This window comes from Nanorana parkeri, unplaced genomic scaffold (assembly GCF_000935625.1).
Source record: "Nanorana parkeri isolate BGI_ZX_2015 unplaced genomic scaffold, ASM93562v1 scaffold1058, whole genome shotgun sequence".
Taxonomy (NCBI): domain Eukaryota; kingdom Metazoa; phylum Chordata; class Amphibia; order Anura; family Dicroglossidae; genus Nanorana; species Nanorana parkeri.
The window spans coordinates 373484-392520 of NW_017307326.1; the positions used below are offsets into that span (position 1 = coordinate 373484).

The following is a 19037-nucleotide window of genomic DNA, read 5'->3' on the forward strand; positions in this document are numbered from 1 at the left end:
CCTGTTAGCTCGTAATCAGTTCATTTTTTCTTCAACGGAAACTGTTATGCATGTTGCCATTTTTAGGAAATAAAGTGTATTGGAAGGTTTTGTAATCTTTATCAAACTAACTAGTGAATACCTATTTTCAGATATCTTTTCAGGTTCATTCTGATAAATACAATATAGTGGGGCACTAAACATCATAATTATGATCATACAATCTTTGTGCAATCAGCTTTTAGATTTACCAAAACTATACAATATAAGAACCTACCTAATCGATTCAAACAATTTATATCCAAACAGGCAGTCCCTTGCACTACATAGTTGCTGGTAGATATAAAGTAGATTGTACAACCAGATTATAACGTGTGATAAGCTTAACACATTCTTTAAATATTAATAAAAACGACACTTCTTAAATATTTATTCCTTTTATTATGGTGTGATATATTTAAACACAGTTGTATACTTGAGATATGTGTGTGGCCGGGCAATTCTAAATGTACACTGACTAAGACCGCTTCCCATTTTGTGCCCTATTCTTGTATGTTCATTAGCAGTGGTGATGACATCAAACTAATATCCTTATCCACAATCTTTAAAAGAGCTAAAAAAAGTGTTTTGCCCTAACTGAGGAGAAGACGTTAAACAGTCTTTTTCTAATGCATATGAAGAAGATGTACCCTGCCCCGGCCAGTAACCCCATTATCAGGGTTGAACCAAGAATAGAGGGGGCTCGTTTTCTTGCCACACGAAACGCAGTTGGCAATACAGCAGATATTAGAATATTGTTGACGTTTCCCAGGACTTGATTGAAAGTCTTTCTCTGCAGGATCTGTTCATAGTATGTCTCCAGATGAGGACGCTTGCCATTCCCCCAGTTTCTTCGAGCAAATCCGAGGAACTTCAGCCGGTGGAGAGTAACTGCTAACGATACGTCTGCCAGGCTGAAGAACTGTCCACACAGCCAGGACTTATTACTTGTTCCTTCCTCTGCAAGAAAAAATGATAGCCAATCTATTAATTAATCTCTCTTGCATGTAAGGATAACAAACATAATGGAGAATTCATATTAGATGGTTTGATTGGAAGGCCTTGATATAGGTTTAACCCCTTCATGACTGAGGCCTTTTTTTCATTTTTTGTACCCATGTTATATTCCACATTTTAGGCCTGAAAATTACTTAAAACCCCCCAACATTATATATTTTCTGAATGCAGTATGCCTTATCTTCATTCATGTGGGTAGAGGAATTCAAGCAGCACAATCTAAATCTTTTAAAATTCAGGTTGAAAAAAGACATTTGAGTTCAACTAATGAAAAAAATAGAAATATATATACAGAATCCTGTTCCCACAGTTGATCCTTTTAAAACATGGTCCAATTTGCTCCAGCAGGCGAAAAAAAAAGTTCCTGATTCCCTAAGGCAGTCGGATATTCCCTAGATTAGCAAGTGTTAATATCCAGTTATATTCTGTGCATTTTGCAATTCATCCAGTTTTTTAAAAAAAATATTCAACTGAGCTGGCTAGAACTAGTTCCTGAGAGAACTTGTTCCACATTTTCACAGCTCTTACTGTAAAGAAGCCTTTGAAAGGGAGGCTAACCCTTTTTTTTTCCATACTCAAAACGTGCACCTTGTCCTTTGTAATAGCCTTAAAGAAAATAGTTTTGCACCGCAATTACTATATGGATCAGTTATGTATTTATACATGATGATCATATCCCCCTTTAATTGCCTCTTCTCAAGGAGGAATACATTGAGCTCAGCTCATCTTTCCTCATAGCTGAGCTCCTCCATGAGTCTTATCAGTTTATTTGCTAATATCTGTCTTCTGACAACATTAATAGACATCTACCAATTGTTCCAAGTTTGTATATATCAGATTACATTTCAAAGAAACCTGAAAATGAGTCTAGTAGTCAACATTGTTTCAGCCATAAGAAAATGGCATCTCACCATGTTTATAAATACTGATGGTAACACAAGTCATAAGCTCACTTTCCATTTTATTAGGTACATCTGTTTGTTAAAGCAACTGTGTTGCCACTAAAACATATGCTTTAAAAAATCACCATGCAAAGGAAGATGGGCTGGGCAATGAGTTCTAACTTTACTACATTCCAGAACAAAGTCGGCAGAGGAATCTTCAACATCAAACACACTTTTGTTTATGTCAGGTGTCTGACCCCCACTTTGCACTGTGGTCCACTCACCATCTTCTACATCACTACAGGCCACTGTCAAAGGGACAAAGAGGAAGGCTGGTGGAACCACAATAATAACACTACCTCCTTCCATCCCCAAAAAAACCCCAACACATACAATACAGGTGAAACTCGAATAATTAGAATATCGTGCAAAGTTCATTTATTTCACTAATGCAACTTAAAAGGTGAAACTAATATATGAGATAGACTCATTACATGCAAAGCAAGATAATTCAAGCCGTGATTTGTCATAATTGTGATGATTATGGCTTACAGCTCATGAAAACCCCAAGAACCCCAAATCCACAACCTCAAAAAAGTAGATTATTACATGCAATCAATAAAACAAGGATTGTACATAGAACAATATCGGACCTCTGAAAAGTACAAGCATGCATATGTACTCAGTACTTGGTTTGGGCCCCTTTTGCAGCACTTACTGCAATTACTTTTGCATGATATTCTAATTATTCGAGTTTCACCTGTATATATATATTGTGACAGGGTGTGTGGAAGAGTAGTGGAGGGGAGGTATGTAGGACCCAGAATCCTCCATAGTCTCTATCCACTCACACATATTTCCTTAATTAAGTAGTTAGCAGCAGCTAAATTCAGAGGCTGCTGACTCCTGGAGAGAAGTTGTTGACTGGACTGCTGAGGGCAGGGTGGTGAGTGAAACTTCTCAGAGAAAAAAAAAAAGTCTGTTTCTTTTGTTGGTTACTCTGCTTGGATAGCCAGGGTTGCTGAAAATGTTTAGTTAGTGCTCTAAAAGAGCTAGGATTTTGTTTGTAGTTTTCAATCACCTTTTGAGTGTTGTTCAATGCCACTCAGTGACATGCAAATAAAGAAAGACTGTTTATATTCGCAATTGCATGCTGGAAGCTGGTTATACCCTAGAGGACCGTGTTTGGCTGGAACTCAGTATCCCGTGTGTGTGCTATATCACAATATACAGGCAAAAAGTCCTAATAAATAGAATGCTAAATAAATAAATCAGCAACAAAATAATATTCAATATTCAAGAATAAGTCAATTAGGACTGATATGCAAAAAAAACTTTTGCTTTTCATTTGCTATGAGTGGACGCTTGGTGCCAATCAAAGCACATAACATACATTGTAACATAACACACTACATGTGCTCCTGAAGCACAGAACGATACCCGTCTGTCAGTCCCCGCAATTTTACAGGGAGCACAAGTGCTGCATTAAAGGAAGTCTTGGGCAAAAGGGGTACTTGGGTGATGTTTAACTGGATAAAGAAGAACTGCTGTGATACCAGATTCTCTGTTGGAATCTAAATGATTGTTAGGTGCTGAACAGACAGTTACTTTATACTGACACACATTTAGACATACGGCACTGACCTGGAGTTTCTTCACTCCGTCTCTGTAACTCCACTTCAACTTGATCTAGGACTTTTTCCAGCTCATCCAGGATTTTTGTCAGATATTTTATATTATCATGTTCCATCAATTTGTTCTACCAAGACATAGGCATAAGCAGATTAAACATGATGCTAACCTTTCATATGGTAAAACATGCTGATGATCGGATATAAATCTTCTGTCTGGCAGCCGTTTATAGAATGTACATATTTACAACAGAATTTATGCATGGTTATAACTAAATGGAATTCATCATGCATTATTATTATGATTATCATAATACAGGATCTACATAGCACCAACAACTTTTTGCAATGCTTTGCAAAATACAGCGAAACGATGTTACAAAAGGATTAGAATGATCTGACTTTAGTATTGTAAATACTGATTGGCACACTTAACAAGAATCTGTTGCCAACCTGTAAAGAGAAGGTTCAATACTTGTCCCACCACCCGCACCACCAATCTTCCCTCTGCTGCATCCCTGGACATTGCTGCATGCTGTGATTCAGTCCACTGGTCCCCTAAATCACTACTGTGTCTTGTAGAGAGGTTGGGGCTGGCACATACTGGAGAACCACAGTGTGCAGAGAGAGACCAAGCATCCTACACGTTCAGGAGTGTCAGATGCTTAAAAGGTTTCAGCAAGCTTAGATCCACAAAAGAGTGAACATCTGTGGAACAGGTGAGTATTAACCTGCTTTTTTAAATATTTTATCTGGTGATGGAGTTGCCTTAACCACTTCAGTACTGCCACATTACACCCCCTTCAGTACCAGGCCGTTTTTCAGTTTTCAGCGCTGTGCAAATCCCCCATTATGTAACAAAATTGGAATTTATATAATTTTTTGAGACAAATATAGCTTTCTTTAAAGGTATTTAATAACCACTTTGTATATTTCTTTTACTTAAAGGGGTATTCACAAAAGGGTGAAGAGTTTGGAGAAGGCAGGAGAAGTGAACAATCTAGAACAACATAGCTGATTTGGTAAAATTCTCCAGTTCAGCTCACGTTCCAGTTTAGCTATGTTGTCCTAGATTGTTCACTTCTCCTGCCTTCTCCAAACTCTTCACCCTTTCGTGAATAGCCCTGTATATAAAGTTTAAAAAAAGCCTGTTTCTCTTACTTTAATAATAAATAATAGCAAATAAAGTATGAAAATCCCCGAAAATGCCCCTTTTTGGAAAGTAGAAAGGTGATCTGATTTTTTTGCCGCAATTGTTTGAAAATTAAGAAACATAACGTTATTGAAGGGGTTAAAACACCATGCTGTGCATAGTAGCACATTAATTCTTGTATGAAAACACCTGCCTGTGCCCTGCGTTTCTACATTTTGGCCTATTCTTGCTCATTTAAACTGTCCTGCCGCTGGCAAACCTGTATGCAGCTGTATCTGAGAGTTTGATTAAAATTGACTGGTGGCAGGACAGATTTCAATCAATGAGAACAGGGACCAGGAACCTCTACGACGCACTGGCTAACTTCTGTCTACAATTTCTGTCAAAGCTGGGGAGATTTCTCTTTACGTCCTGTAGTAAAGCAGGAACAGGAAATGAGAACATTTCTACAAAGTGAAAGGAATACCTCTCTTAGACAGTTGTCCCTAGAACACATGTTCCCATTCGATTTTCCCCCCAACTCTTGTTCTGGGGACAACTGTAACATTTACGATCTCCCATTATTTTCTCTTTCAGTGACAATAGTCAACAAGGCAAATAGAAGAAAAACAACAAAAAATACAGAAGCTCCAGGATCTCTAAATCCTTGCATTGTTTCTTAGTCTACTGTACTTTTGTTGTTGTTTATAGTAGTACTATTAACATTTCTGTCTGATTTAAAAAAAAAGTTGGAGTTGTCACTGGGGCTGGTGATGTCGGTTGGATGCTGACTGGACAATGATGCCCATACTGGTGACGGGTACACAGCAACCATTAGGTTTCTGAAGGTGAAGCTATTTTTTTGGTAAATATATACTAGGAAAAGACCTTTTTGAAAGTCCTTTTGATAAGACCTACTTTTAGGCGTTTCTGTTTTGCAACGTAAGCATCTTCAAGATCTGGATTTTCTTGAGCAAGTTTCTTGAGTTCGGATTCAGTGCTACCAATCTGAGCTAGACAAAAATAAATGAAATATATTTAGCGAACACCATGCTCCGTTATAATGCGACAACATGAGATAGAAAATTAAACTGTATTTACAGGTTATACTGTCGAGTATAGGAGCACGCCCCATAAGTATAACGGGCAGCACTTGGCTTGTTTTCTGCAGTTTGCATCTCACATTCGTTCTGTCATACAGGATGTAGTGGGTTTAAAGGATTCAAAGGATTCAGTATAGTTAAATATATAGTGCTGCCCGTTATACTTATGGGGCGTGCTCCTATACTCGACCCGCCCCACTATACCACTCCACCTATCAGGACAGCGCTATTGAAGCTGTCTCCGCCCAGCTGTCACTTTTTAAAAATCGTGAATTTCCCGCAATTCCGTTCTTCTCCCGAGCTTGACAAAGAGGCTTATGCCTCGAAACGCGTAGCAATCTACCCCTTACACACCACCGGCAACTGTTTACAGCCCCTCACTGTGACACTCGGAGAGGAGAGCACACTCTCAATGCCATCACCGCTAGTTCTCCTATACCCGCTGACTAAGAGACGACCGCTGAGAGCACGTGTCGCACAGTATCCTTCTACATAGCACTTCTGGCCGCTACGGCTCAGCCTGGCCAGCTGAGTCCCGCCGTGAGATAGCTGCTCCTTCTCCACAAACGAATCCTTGGAGCCGTCCATACCACTGCAGTCCACCGTGTCTCACTTCTCCAAGGACTCCATCCCTTCACCCCCGGAGAATCCCCAAGGACTTCTCAAATGTGAGTTTTTTTTCAATAACCCTACACCAACAGTAGTAGCGCTCTCAATACATAGGTTGTTTTTTGGTTTTGTCATCACAGGGTACCTCTCCCTGTTTGCAAAGAGCTTGCACACTGTACCCTAGCCTAAGTGACCCCTCCAGCCACTGTGGACTCCCCGGTAGTGCGCTTTCTCCTTTTCTTTGTTTATTTGTTTTTTCTAGGGAGCTAAAAGAACAAAATACTCACCTGAATCTCAGACCCAGTTGGCGGCTACACCGGTCCCTGCGGATTCGTTCCCCCTTCGCTCCGGCGGTCTAAGGCCGCGTGAGTTATCACATTCAATACAGTGTATTGGATGAGAGCATGCTGAGGGACATTCCATCCCCAAGCAGCGGGGGAGCAAGGCTGCAGGTCGGGTCTAACAGCCAGCAGGCTCTGCGATTCGAACGAGTATATCTTATTATTTTAGCTCCCTAGACAAAACAAGCACTTAACCCTTAATCCATTGCAAGGATTAGGATTTCATATGCCCGGAGTTCTCTGTCAACTCTTGTAGTATAAAATGCATAATACGAGGTAAGAAGAGATTTCAGTAATGAATGCATTTTCTAATAAAGGAAGGATATACAGCCTATAAAGCCTAGGCTGGTGATTGGGGTCGCACCAAGAAAAGGTGTTACTGCACCCTGTAGTAAGATAGGGGTCGGGGGATGCACCCACTTCTGTTAGTGGTGGATGTTTGCATCAGAACACATAGAGAACAGTAATTACATAAAAAAATTCAAGCAACAGAGTCCATTTATCACCTTGTGTTGTGTGCCGTGGGACTGGGAAAAACTCAGGACAGCCTGCAGCACAGTTACACAAAATGGACCTCAATAAGAGGTTGGAACATATACTTATACCAAGAGTAAGGCACCAACCCATATATGCTGAAAAGCTGCTAACATGCAAGTAAGGACACTGAAATGCAAATTAATTGGATCTGCATTTAAATACTTTGCATGGTATCAAGGTGGTATCTCTCTCAGATTTGTATTTCTATCTGTGCTTGGTCTTTAAGCAGGGGTCTTTAAATAGTTACAGTGAGCAAGAAACCTATAACCCCCAATATATTCCTCTCCCCCTCATCAAATATACATACTGTTTGTCCGACATTAATAAAGTCACTAGATGTACCCAGAAAAAAGTACACACTCACCATCACATGACCACTCAATAAAAAGAGGAGCCCACTGAACAAGGGCCTACATTTCCCATAGTGCCTTGCACCACCAGCAGTGAGCGACATATGACAAGTGTTTGTCTGGGCATAGGTACAGTGAGATGGCACCGCTAATGTCCACTATCTGAGACACCCATGTAGTCGGAAGTACTTCTTGGGGGCATTGAAATGACAGGCAGTGGAGACAGGAAAGGGCCGTGAGACGCACAGCCTTCTATGCAGCTTAAGCAAGGGACAATTTGTATTTTGAAGTTGCAGTTTAACCCACATGGAAGGGATGGCGTGATGAGAAATGAAAGGGCAGCTGCAATGACTATAAATGCTAAACACGTATTTCTGTTGAAATCAGAGTTTCGCTTTAAGTCATGAACAGCCCACAGGAGATCTCAACACATCTGTCCTTCTGACAGATGCCACAGTTGCCATTTTGTCAATTTGGACCAAGTATACCTTATTCTGTAAAACCAAAGGTACTCATTAAAGAATATGCATGTACTAAATCTGCTATACATACTGCGAATCCTGGATGTGGCATATGCTGGAATCATGGATTCTGCTGTTAGCTCTGGGTGTAGGATACAGCCATGAGTATAGGCATCCATGGGCAAGGAGTCCAGTAGTTCTCTGTAGTGCTGTACCCTCAGGTAGTACACGCTTCCCTCTTCAGGAACTAGCCCTGCTGTTTTATCTGCAGATAACATAACATGCAGAAAATATAATCCGATCAATAGAAAACCTTAAACTGTCTAAACCCAAACACAAAAATGTAATATATTGCAGATTACAACTCCTTAGAACATTGTCAGCAAGTGCAGTAAATGCCTGTTGATCTTGCTAGAAATGCAGTGAACGTGTCACTTCCTTGAAACTCTAAACTGAAATCACAAGCAATGTTATATTTTTTCCTATCGTACTCATATCAACAGCTATAAAATGGAGATGAACAGGCAGACATGTTTGATGTCCATAGATAAAGTGGAGAAGTGAGTGTAGCCATGACAGAACAAGAAATATGTTATTCTCAGGATTACCAGGTGGAAATAAAGTCAAAAAGCCTGACTGGTAAGCTGCAATACTGTATATTCAGTTTTTGTTTTTGAATTGAGCAATATGCATCATTTTTGCATAAACAAAATATGAATAACAAATCAATATGTGGTAAAGCAGTAAAACCGATACTATCTGAATTTACTATTAACGTTTAAATAATAAGTGCACTGTCAAAGCATTTTCAATTTTTTTGCCTCCCTCCCTTGACCCAACAGATATATATATATATACTTCTGAAAATCCAGCACCAAGGGCCTCCCGTGTTTGATTACTTCTGAGTTCTGAAATCCTCTCTCTGCTTGCCGCTCCTGCACAATAGTGCCCCACAGAAGTCTATGGTGTTCATTAGGACTGCAGCTAATGATTATTTTCAAAATCGATTAGTTAGCTGATTACTAAGTTTGATTAATCTGATTTTTTTTTTTTAAATGGCTCCAGTGATGGACTACTAGTTTGTATTGAGATTGTAGTCCATCACGCGAGCAAGCTTGGAGCGGTGGAAGTAGAAAAAAGTGTGGTGTGCAATATAGTACATTATACAGCGGCGCAATGCAGAATACCAGCAGCTATAGAGGAATACAATAAATCCCAGCAATAGTACTTTATACTATAATGTACTATTGCTGGCATCTGTAGTCCTCTAGCTGGTGTTATTCTGCATTGCGCTGTATATAATGTATTATTGCTGGGATTTATAGTCCTCTGTAGCTGGTGTTATTCTGCGTTGTGTGTGATGTACTATTGCTGGGATTTGTAGTCCTCTGTAGCAGGTGTTATTCTGCATTGCGTTGTATATAATGTATTATTGCTGGGATCTGATGTGTTATTCTCCATTGCGCCGTATAATTTATTATTGCTGGGGTTTGTAGTCCTCTATAGCTAGTGGTATTGTGCATTGCGCTGTATAATGATTATACAGCGCAATACAGAATACCACCAGCTATATAGGAATACAACAAATGCCTGCAATATATGGTATAATGTATTGCTGGGATTTGTATTCCTCCTATAGCTGATGGTACATTGACGTGCGGGGAGCCGCAAGCAGGCAAACTAATCGAAATCCAACTAATCGATGATGGAAAACGTTGACAACGTTTTCCACCATCAATTATAATTGACTTAGTCGATTAATTGTTGCAGCTCTAGTGTTCATCTCTCTGCATAGACCGGGAGATGGAGGTAGATGAACCCCACAAGAGGGGCATAAAGAATAAGTGCACTTATTCTTTAAGGTAATATATATGTGGAAGGCTAATATATTAGTCTGTATTTGTTGGAGGAGTCGGGGGGCTTCAAACGCTATTTAAGCTCTGTCCTCAGGCTCAACAGGAGACGATCGGTTCCTGTGTACCATCCCACCCTACCTTTTTTTTTTCTTTCATTTACTTACAGAGTATGCCCCCTTATTGGCATTACTGTCCACCCGGACCATGGCAGTATTCTACCACAAGGTATCACGTACCAAGGTCAGTAGACTCTGAACACACAAATATATAGATATAGATATAGATTCGGATGTTTAATGTAACCCAGAAATGTGTACCGCAAACACTATAATTTATTGATATGTTACAAATATTATCACTCCTTAAAGAGACCCTGTCACTGCAGATGCCAAGAGCTGCCTGTACATACCTGCAACAACCTCTCAAACTGGTGTGACCAAATCTGTCCAAGCTGAATTTGCGGCCTTTCTAACACATAAATCTTCGATGCACAATGATAATGCTGACCAACTTGCTCACCCCTTTCTCCTGCATATTGTCTTTGATCAGTAAAGCTGCCCTTCATAGTGATAAAGCAATAGGAATGTGCGGAGGCAGGAGGTAGTGTTGGAGTTTTGCCTGAGATTCGGCTTTGAGTGAAAGGTTTAGGAAGCTGGCATGGGTGTCTGCACTTCATAGCTGCAGCAGTTTGAAGATGCGATAAAATATTTATTTATAGGATACTGTAATGATTCAGGAAAATATGAGGCTTCCCACAAAAATATTAACAGGGTTATCCGCAGAAGGTTGAAGAGTTTGGAGAAGGCAGGAGAAGTGAACAATCTAGGACAACATAGCTCATTGGGGAAAATTCTCTAATTCAGCTCACTTTCCAGTTCAGCGATGTTGTCCTAGATTGTTCACTTCTCCTGCCTTCTCCAAACTCTTCACCCTTTTGTGAATAACCCTGTAATTCATGTTTGTGAATTGACCATATTTAGGAGAAAATGATCATGCAATAAAATAACAAACATATACATCTTAAAGCCTTTTGTATGGCAGTTTCTCTTGCACTCCTTACAGCGTCTGGAACCAATAATCAATGCGGTGCTCGAAGTGATGAACACGGATGGTGCTGTGTGTCTTCTATGATCACTATGTCGCCCTGATAAAGGGACCCTGCGTGGCCCCCGAAATGTTGGCTTTTCGGACACTTGTGACATTAATAAAGGATCAGCAAGATCTAAAAACAATACTTCTGAGTGCTGGTGATTCCCCATCTTTCCATCTTAAAGCCTGTTGAGTTCAGGGTGCCATCAACATGGTAACATCCTTGGTATCTTTATATGACCTCCGATACACAACGAGCCAAAGATTTGATCAAATTGCCTTTACATTGTACACATCAGACAACAACTTACCATCAGTAAATGTCTGTTCCAGATAATCAATAATTTGTGTAGCTTCACAGATAATACTTTCTCCATGAACAAGGACTGGGACTTCTCCCGTTGGGTTAAGACGCATAAACCAGGGCTCATTGTGCTCACTCAGCGGTAGACTGACATCATACTCTTCACATTTCACATTCTTCTCCGCTATAACCACTCGCACCTGAAATGAAAGAGGAATGTCAGAGAATAGAAGACAGTTAGGGATCCTAATCAGCTGTTTGTCCCATAGTTCCATATACACCGCTATGTTTTGCTGCCGTGCCATTTCATTATATCCTCATTATTTATTATCCTGTGCTAGCAAAAGTATAATGCATGCTAAAGGAGTGTCTTAGTGGGCTGGAGAGGAGTGCATAGAGTATGACAGCAAGCCACCCCCTTGATCCACCCCATGACCCCTCCCACCCCCATTTAGTGCATGCCACCCAGTAACATACTTGCCATCAGCCGTGACCCTGCGATGTTCAGTGTGCGGCCCTGTAGGGAGCTTAACAGCCTTCTCAAAGGAAACCTCTGACCACCTACTCTTCACACTGCACATGCACACTGTGGCATCTATTCTCATGCGATGGCTGTATTCATCAGGGCCAGGCTATCCTATTGGAATGGATAAGGTCATGGCACGCATGTGCAATAGTGCATACACTCGTTTTTTTTCACCACACAGCAATGTAACAAGCGTTACATTGCTGTGTGGTGAAAAAATGTAGTGTATGCACTATTGCACATGCGTGTCATGACAGATATTTTCTCCATGAACAAGGACATAACATGCGTGCCATGACACATAATATTTTCTCATAGATGGAGGCCAGCACTGACATGCGCATAGATGGAGGCCAGCACTGACATGCGCATAGGTGGAGTTTGGCACTGGCATGCACATAGGTGGAGTTTGGCACTGGCATGCACGTAGATGGAGGCCAGCACTGACATGCGCATAGATGGAGGCCAGCACTGACATGCACATAGATGGAGGCCAGCACTCACATGCACATAGATGGAGGCCAGCACTCGCATAGATGGAGGCCAGCACTGGCATGCACATAGGTTGAGGCCAGCACTGGCATGCACATAGGTTGAGGCCAGCACTGACATGCACATAGATGGAGGCCAGCACTGACATGCACATAGATGGAGGCCAGCACTGACATGCACATAGATGGAGGCCAGCACTGACATGCACGTAGATGGAGGCCAGCACTGACATGCACATAGATGGAGGCCGGCGCTGAGCTGTCCAGCTGCTGAAGCCTCGGCTCACCTTCTGAGAAGTGAAGGAATGAGTCCAGTGATAGAGCATCAGCTTCTCCTGTGCGCCCGCCGGAGCCGCACCTTTGTCACCGTCATCCATATCGGAGGGGAGAGATGTCCGTTCCCCGGAGCCGCCGCAAAGCATTGTGGGAGCGCCGATCACTCCGCGCTCCTTGTGCCGCTCCCTGCTATTGGCTTCTCCGCAGTCATTGTCTATGAGGCCGGGGAATGATTATGATGAGCGCACAGCTACACGTCTATGACATTCGAGTTCTGTATATAAATATATTTATATTCCAATCATATTCCAATCAGAATGAATAATGTCCCAGACTGCAGGAAGGAAACATGTGCCATTAAACCTGCCAACCGCCAAGCATTGTAACCGATTCGTCACAGAGCCTATGAACCGAATTCATATATATAGAAGAATCCCAACATTCAGATGAGTGATGGGGGCCGCAGAATGGCACCATGTTCCATATTACACCCTCAGTATGGATGGAGCATGGTGTGAAAGATGGAATTAAAGCTATTTCATCTCCATTTGGTGGACTTCAAGGGCTTGTTCACACCCATTCCAGTGCGTTCCAGCAGGATTAGCTGCTGGAATGCCCTGGATCGCATCCTGGCTGGCTCCCTGCGTTCCCACCAGCACCAGAATGCGTGGCACATAATACCTGCGATTTACCCTGCCTGCCGCCCCTTGGCCAGTTCCCGCAATGCGCTAGTGGGGGGTTACAGGGTTGGTTTGAATGTTTTTGTTTCTTTTTTTTTACTCTTTTATCACTTTTTTATTTATTGTTTTACTTTTTAAATTTTTAATCAATTTTTTTCTACTTAACTTTATTGCTATTACACAGGATTTAACAATCCCCTGTGTGATAGCAATTGGAGGTGACAGGTTCTCTTTAGACAGGAGGTCTAGCACAGCAGTAGGGTAAGACTGCTCTCCCCTCTCACTGTCTACATGGAGCGGCAGGGTTAGTTCTAACCCTTCCGCTCTGCTCACCGATCTCCATCCTGAGGATGGCGGCGGCCAGCGAGGAGAGGACAGGGCTTCTTCACACCATCTCCAGACCAGAACAGTTTCTTCCCAGACCAAAAAAGCATCACAATGTATACCTATGGTATTTCTGGGCTCTGTTCACATCAACGCAGTCTGTTCCTATCCAGACAAAAAATACTGCTTTTCCCGTTTGGTCCGGAACGCACTGGAACCCAGGTAAACACATAAAAATGCATGCAAACACACTGGACTACACCTGAAAGCCCATTTTAAGCACAACAAAAAAGCACCGGAACACAGCAAAAACGTTTGCAGATCTGGTCTGGACATGGTGTGAGCCTAAGTGAAAAATAAAACATACGCAGTATATCATACATAGCCGTACATGCACATTTCCTGCAAGTACAGAAAATACCTGTGGGTCTGCCAAATGTACTCTATTCTCATAAGCCAAATTAAAACTCCAAAAACCGGGCCCCAGCAGCTTTTAGGGCCCGTTCACACTAGACTGTCCCCTAAAATCAATTTTAAAACCTTCCTGCAAAACCAGGAAAAGGCGTGCTACACACTGATATCAGAAAGGGCAGTAAAGGTGCCAATACACCTTACGATTATCGGATGAATCGAATAGTCGTACGATTTTTGTACGGCAGCCCCATCCTGCCCCGATGATCGCAAGATTAATTTAGCCGTAATTAACGAAAAGCACCTGGGCGAAATTCGGTAATTGATTTGCTGTATTTTCGTTAGCGCAAGCGCAGTGTAGATCGTACGACTTTTGACGGACTGAAACGCCAGCAACCTTGCGAAAATCGTATGATCTAGCAAAGTTTTCAAACATGCTTGACCTCCAAAAGTCGTACGATTGTACAGTAATGTCGGTCGGACACTGCAATGCACACATACGATTATCGGCCGAAAAGTCGATCGCATATAAAAATCGTCCGATAATCGTAAGGTGTATGGGCACCTTAAGAGTGTCATGCTGAGGTCTTCTGACCCCTTTTCTGCTGCACATTGCAGATTGGCTTCACCAAAAAGTCAGAGTGACAGTTTGGGGAAACGTTGAAATGACATCATCCTTAGGATGTAACTAAAGCTATAGCAAACCATGCAACTACTATGGGGATCAGCAGTACTGGCGACCCAACCATATCTGCCTACATATTAATTTATACAGGTTGTGGTAGCCTTTGGCAAGACATATTTGGATAAACATAATGGGGGGAATTTTGTAAAACTGAAGCAAACAGAATCTGGAGCAGTTGCCCATAGCAACCAATCAGCACCTCTCTTAAGCTTGCTCAGGTAAGATTTGAAAATGAAAGAGAGAAGTTGATTGGCTGCAGTGCAAATCTGCTGCAGATTGTGTCTGCTCCAGTGTTGCTAAATTCCCCTCAATGTACCTACAATTTGGGAGCCTCTCTAAGGATTCTACGAAGACAAAAAAAATATTTTGTGTTGCAAGGATTGCCTTGAGGATGGAAGGTAAAGAGCAAGGGGCCCCTTAATAGTTTTGCTATGGGGTCCTGTCATGCATAGTTACACCCTTGCATCATACTTTGACATGACAAGATGAAAATAGGCTTCTGCATCTGTCTGCAGTTCACATTGCTCTCCAGCTTATCAGAATCATTTCTCTGTGTGAGAACCCAACACTGATCACAACACTGGAAGCTGGGAGGTATCCAGGACTATTAAGCCAGAAGACATTGTAGATATACTGCTAGCCCCTGCGCTATGAGCTCTACATAGCAACTAAAATAAAACATGCCACTAGATGTCTCCCTTGTTACATATGTAGAAGCACAGAGTCCCAAAACTTAGCATGAAGCTATGAAGAGAGAGGACTGATTTGTAAATTATGGTCTGTTGATTGAAATAATTCAGTTTGTAAATGAAGATAATCCTTGATTAAAGAGCGCAGTCACAGAGTTGTGATTAGTGCTATTTACTCTCAAAGGTTTTAAGTGATGTACCCACAAGTTCAATTTCAGGACCAATTTGTTTCTCGATTATATAGAATTGGGGATCACAAGTACTGTTTATTTGTATGCAGATGACTCAGAGCTATGTAGTAACCTTGTCTTTAGATTATAAGGTAGATGCATTAATGGATGGTGTGACAAATGAGGCTCAGTGTGCAGAAATGTAACACTTTACACATGGAGGCTAAAGCTAAACATACACTTCTTACATTTCGGCTGCATCCTGCTGACTCGGCTGAAATGTAAGCTTTGTGTGGCCCGCTGGTACCCCTCCTTGTGATAAAAGTCAGCTTTTCAATCTCTTTTGTCAAAGGAGCAAGTCCGAAAAATCTCCAATGAACGGTGTATGTGCTACATAAAACATGGGGAGGATACAATTGGGTAAATTAGTGAAGGAGAAGGATCTACTGTAGGTGTCCTTGTAGATCATTTACTTGACAACAGCATGGAATGCCAGTCTGACCCTTCTAAAACTTCAAAGGGCATAGCAAGAACAGAGAGAGACATCATTTTGCCTCTACACAAAGTAATATTATGATCTTACTGTGACTATGCAGTCCAAGGTTATGGCACCAGGTCACATAAATCATGGAATGGATCGAGAAAGAGTGCAGAGGACATCTAAATGAATAAGGGATGGACCGCAGCTTTGGGGTAACATGAACTGAACTAAATGTATTAACCTTGAAAAAACAGGTCATTAAGGAGCATATGTTAATCTTCTATAAATGTATTAATGAGCATAAAGTGGACACTTTATTACTTTATGGTAACCAGGACCCTGTAGAAAAAGACATTTAAGCTATGGATACAGGAAGGCTTCTTTACTTTAACAGTTGTGTAAAACTTGAAACAGCCTGCCACAGGGACTGGTTCCAGTAAACTCAGTAGATATTTTTTTTAAAAAGGTTGGATGTGTTTCTAAAATCACAAAACAAAACGTTGTAGTTGAAAGAAATACACATCAGAATGATGATTCGGAGAGTTAACCATCTGCTGACTTTATGGGTAAGTTCTACCAATTGCCATTCCCCTGAACTGTTTTAGTGCCTTTACTGGACATGGAAACAATCTTTCTGGACAGGACAATGGCAACCGAATGGCGCTTGCTCATGGCCCTGTCACGATCTGGGATCAGGCTCAGACTCCAGCAGCTGAAGCAGCAGGCAATTCGTAGTACAACAGGCCGGGTTTAGTACACAAGCAGCGGGTAGTAGTGGAGGAGCAGGCAGAAGCGTAGTCAGCGAACAAGTCGAGGTCAGGAGCCAAAGGTATCCGGTATGTAGGAGGAGACGGTAAGAGTAGTCGGTGAATCCAAAGGTCGGTACACGGGAAGCAGGATAAGTAGATAGTAGCACAGAGGGAGCAGGAAGCAAGATACTGGCAGGAGCACAATAATCTGGCAAACAGGAAGTGCAGAGGCATGGCTTAAATAGGAAGTTCAAGGGAGGAGCAAGGAGTTCAGAGTTCAGCAGCTGGTTAGGTAAAACTGAGGATACACAGGAGATCAGGCAAGGAGCTATCCAAGGTTTTAAGATGGCTCAGCTGGTAGAACCAATGCCAGCTATAGCAGAGGCCCTGGGTTCAGATCCGGTTCCTGACAGGCCCCAGGTTCAGATCCAGTTCCTGACAGGCCCCCAAATGGCGCTTGGTCATGGCCTCTATAATTACCCCCACAAGTATCTCATCAGCTCCTCTCTCCGCAAAGTACCTACAAGTGTCTGTAGGAGAGAAGGTGCAGGAGGCCCTCAGCTTTACTATTAAGTGTTTTGCACATAACCCCCCCCCCACTCTTCTTCTATTCATTAGTCAGCGTCCAGACAGTACTGCCCTTCCAGCAACAGGAATATAGCATGAGGAAACAAGGAAATTGAAGATCAAGTGGGAGCCTGTAGAGAAAGAAACATCTGGAAAGGAGACCAGGCCGATGGAGTTGCCCAAATCTGCCTAGTCTATATAGGAAGTTTAGACTGACCTTGTCTGCTAGATTCTCTTGCCCTAGATCCTAGCTACTCTCTTCACCTCCAAATCTAAGCTCAAACCTCCTAAACTCACTCACGCACTCCCAACTCTTTTCTTTTAAAGACTCCCAGCCACCCACACCACAGCACTTTCGGGACCTAAGCATCTACCAGAATACCACCCACTCTTTGAACTTCCGGAACCTAGAAACCTACACCCACCCTGGAGGTTAAAGACACCCGATGATACCAACACTAGGCCTAAGGACATCCTGACCCCATTCAGCTGATAGATCAGTATTATTATTGTTATAATACAGGATTTCTATAGTGCCAACAGTTTGCGCAGCGCTTTACAGTATAAGGAAGACATTACAATCACAATACAAATCAAGACAAGATGGTCAGGAGGGCCCTGCCCGTGACGGCTTACAATCTAAAAGGGAGAGGCAAGTGATACATGAGGAGGTAGCTGTGTGGGGATGAATTGTTTGAGAATATGATGGTTCAGTGGTTAGGTTGAGGTGGGATAGGCTTCCCTGAAGAGATGAGTCTTTAGATAACCACCCTTTACACCAACCCTTGTAATGATACAAACCAGTTAAACATAAACAGGTTCCATTTAAACAGACGGCCATCACTGCTGAGTTAGACAGAAGTCAGTAGAATGGTCCTAAATCTGAACTTGTGAAAATGCAGATCATTGTGTTTCCTATTTTCAGCACAGTTTTCCCTCTACAGCGACTGCAGCTACAGTATGTCCAGACAGAATGAAGGGAAGTATAACAGTACACTGTAAGTAGTATGTGACAAAAGGCTTCAGATCCACTTAAAATGTATGTAGGCTGCAAAGGATTATAAAAACTCGGATGAAAGGTAAATTGAGAGGACTCTGATTTTAATGAAGCTTCCATGTTTTCTAGATAGCGTTGGTGGCTCACTGATTAGTTTTAGTAAAATGGGTCTTAGTCTGTGCCTTGGAGTGGCACCTGAAAAAAAAACCTCTCAATAGCCCTTTATAATACTCTCAAAGTTATCTTCAAAAAACCTATAGATGCATGAAACAGGAAAAAACACATCTGGTGGCTGGGCATGTATTCTTTTGAACCTTGATCTTTTTTTTACTATTGTTCAGAAAGAAATAATCTCATAAACAACTTCCTTTATGTGGCTCAGAATGGCAAGAATGCAGCGCCCAGATCATCAGCTTTCTAAAATAAATAAAAGAAGATAAGGTTTTTGGGAGTTGCCTGTACTTTATCCCCTTTCTGGTAGAGGCACACCTGTCATTCTTACATACCAGAGACCAGAACAGACACCTGTCTCTTTGTAAAACCACTTGCTTTTAAACCTCGGCCTTTCTGACTACACCCAGCACCAGCAAGAATGTGCTTTAACAAGGACTGTCCCAGATTTAAAAGCTCATTCTTTTACTGTGATATTAAACAGATCG

At 41.8% G+C, this 19037-nt stretch overlaps 1 protein-coding gene across 3 annotated transcripts; it reads right to left on the reverse strand.

Annotated features, from left to right (window-relative positions):
* Positions 1 to 436: 436 nt before the first annotated feature.
* Positions 437 to 12667, reverse strand: GDAP1 (ganglioside induced differentiation associated protein 1). 3 transcript variants are annotated; one of them, XM_018567532.1, is made up of 6 exons: positions 12637 to 12667; positions 11340 to 11532; positions 8175 to 8348; positions 5601 to 5695; positions 3564 to 3678; positions 437 to 972 (listed from the first exon to the last, which is right to left on the reverse strand). In XM_018567532.1, the coding sequence occupies exons 2-6, from the start codon at positions 11443 to 11445 to the stop codon at positions 593 to 595; spliced, it is 870 nt and encodes a 289-aa protein (XP_018423034.1). In that variant the 5' UTR covers positions 11446 to 11532; positions 12637 to 12667; the 3' UTR covers positions 437 to 592. The 3 variants fall into 3 exon arrangements, with proteins under 3 accessions (XP_018423034.1, XP_018423033.1, XP_018423035.1); XM_018567531.1 differs by having other exon boundaries at positions 437 to 978; positions 12637 to 12664; XM_018567533.1 differs by lacking the exons at positions 3564 to 3678; positions 5601 to 5695 and having other exon boundaries at positions 12637 to 12666.
* Between the last annotated feature and the right edge of the window lie 6370 nt (positions 12668 to 19037).

Excerpts from the sequence above, each read along its gene's own strand:
- GDAP1 (XM_018567531.1), bottom strand. The coding sequence starts at position 11,445 with ATGCGTCTTAACCCAACGGGAGAAGTCCCAGTCCTTGTTCATGGAGAA. Across the intron at positions 8,349-11,339 it reads GGAACAGACATTTACTGATG|ATAAAACAGCAGGGCTAGTT; the intron begins GTAAGTTGTTGT and ends TGTTATCTGCAG. Across the intron at positions 979-3,563 it reads ACGGAGTGAAGAAACTCCAG|AGGAAGGAACAAGTAATAAG; the intron begins GTCAGTGCCGTA and ends TTTTTCTTGCAG.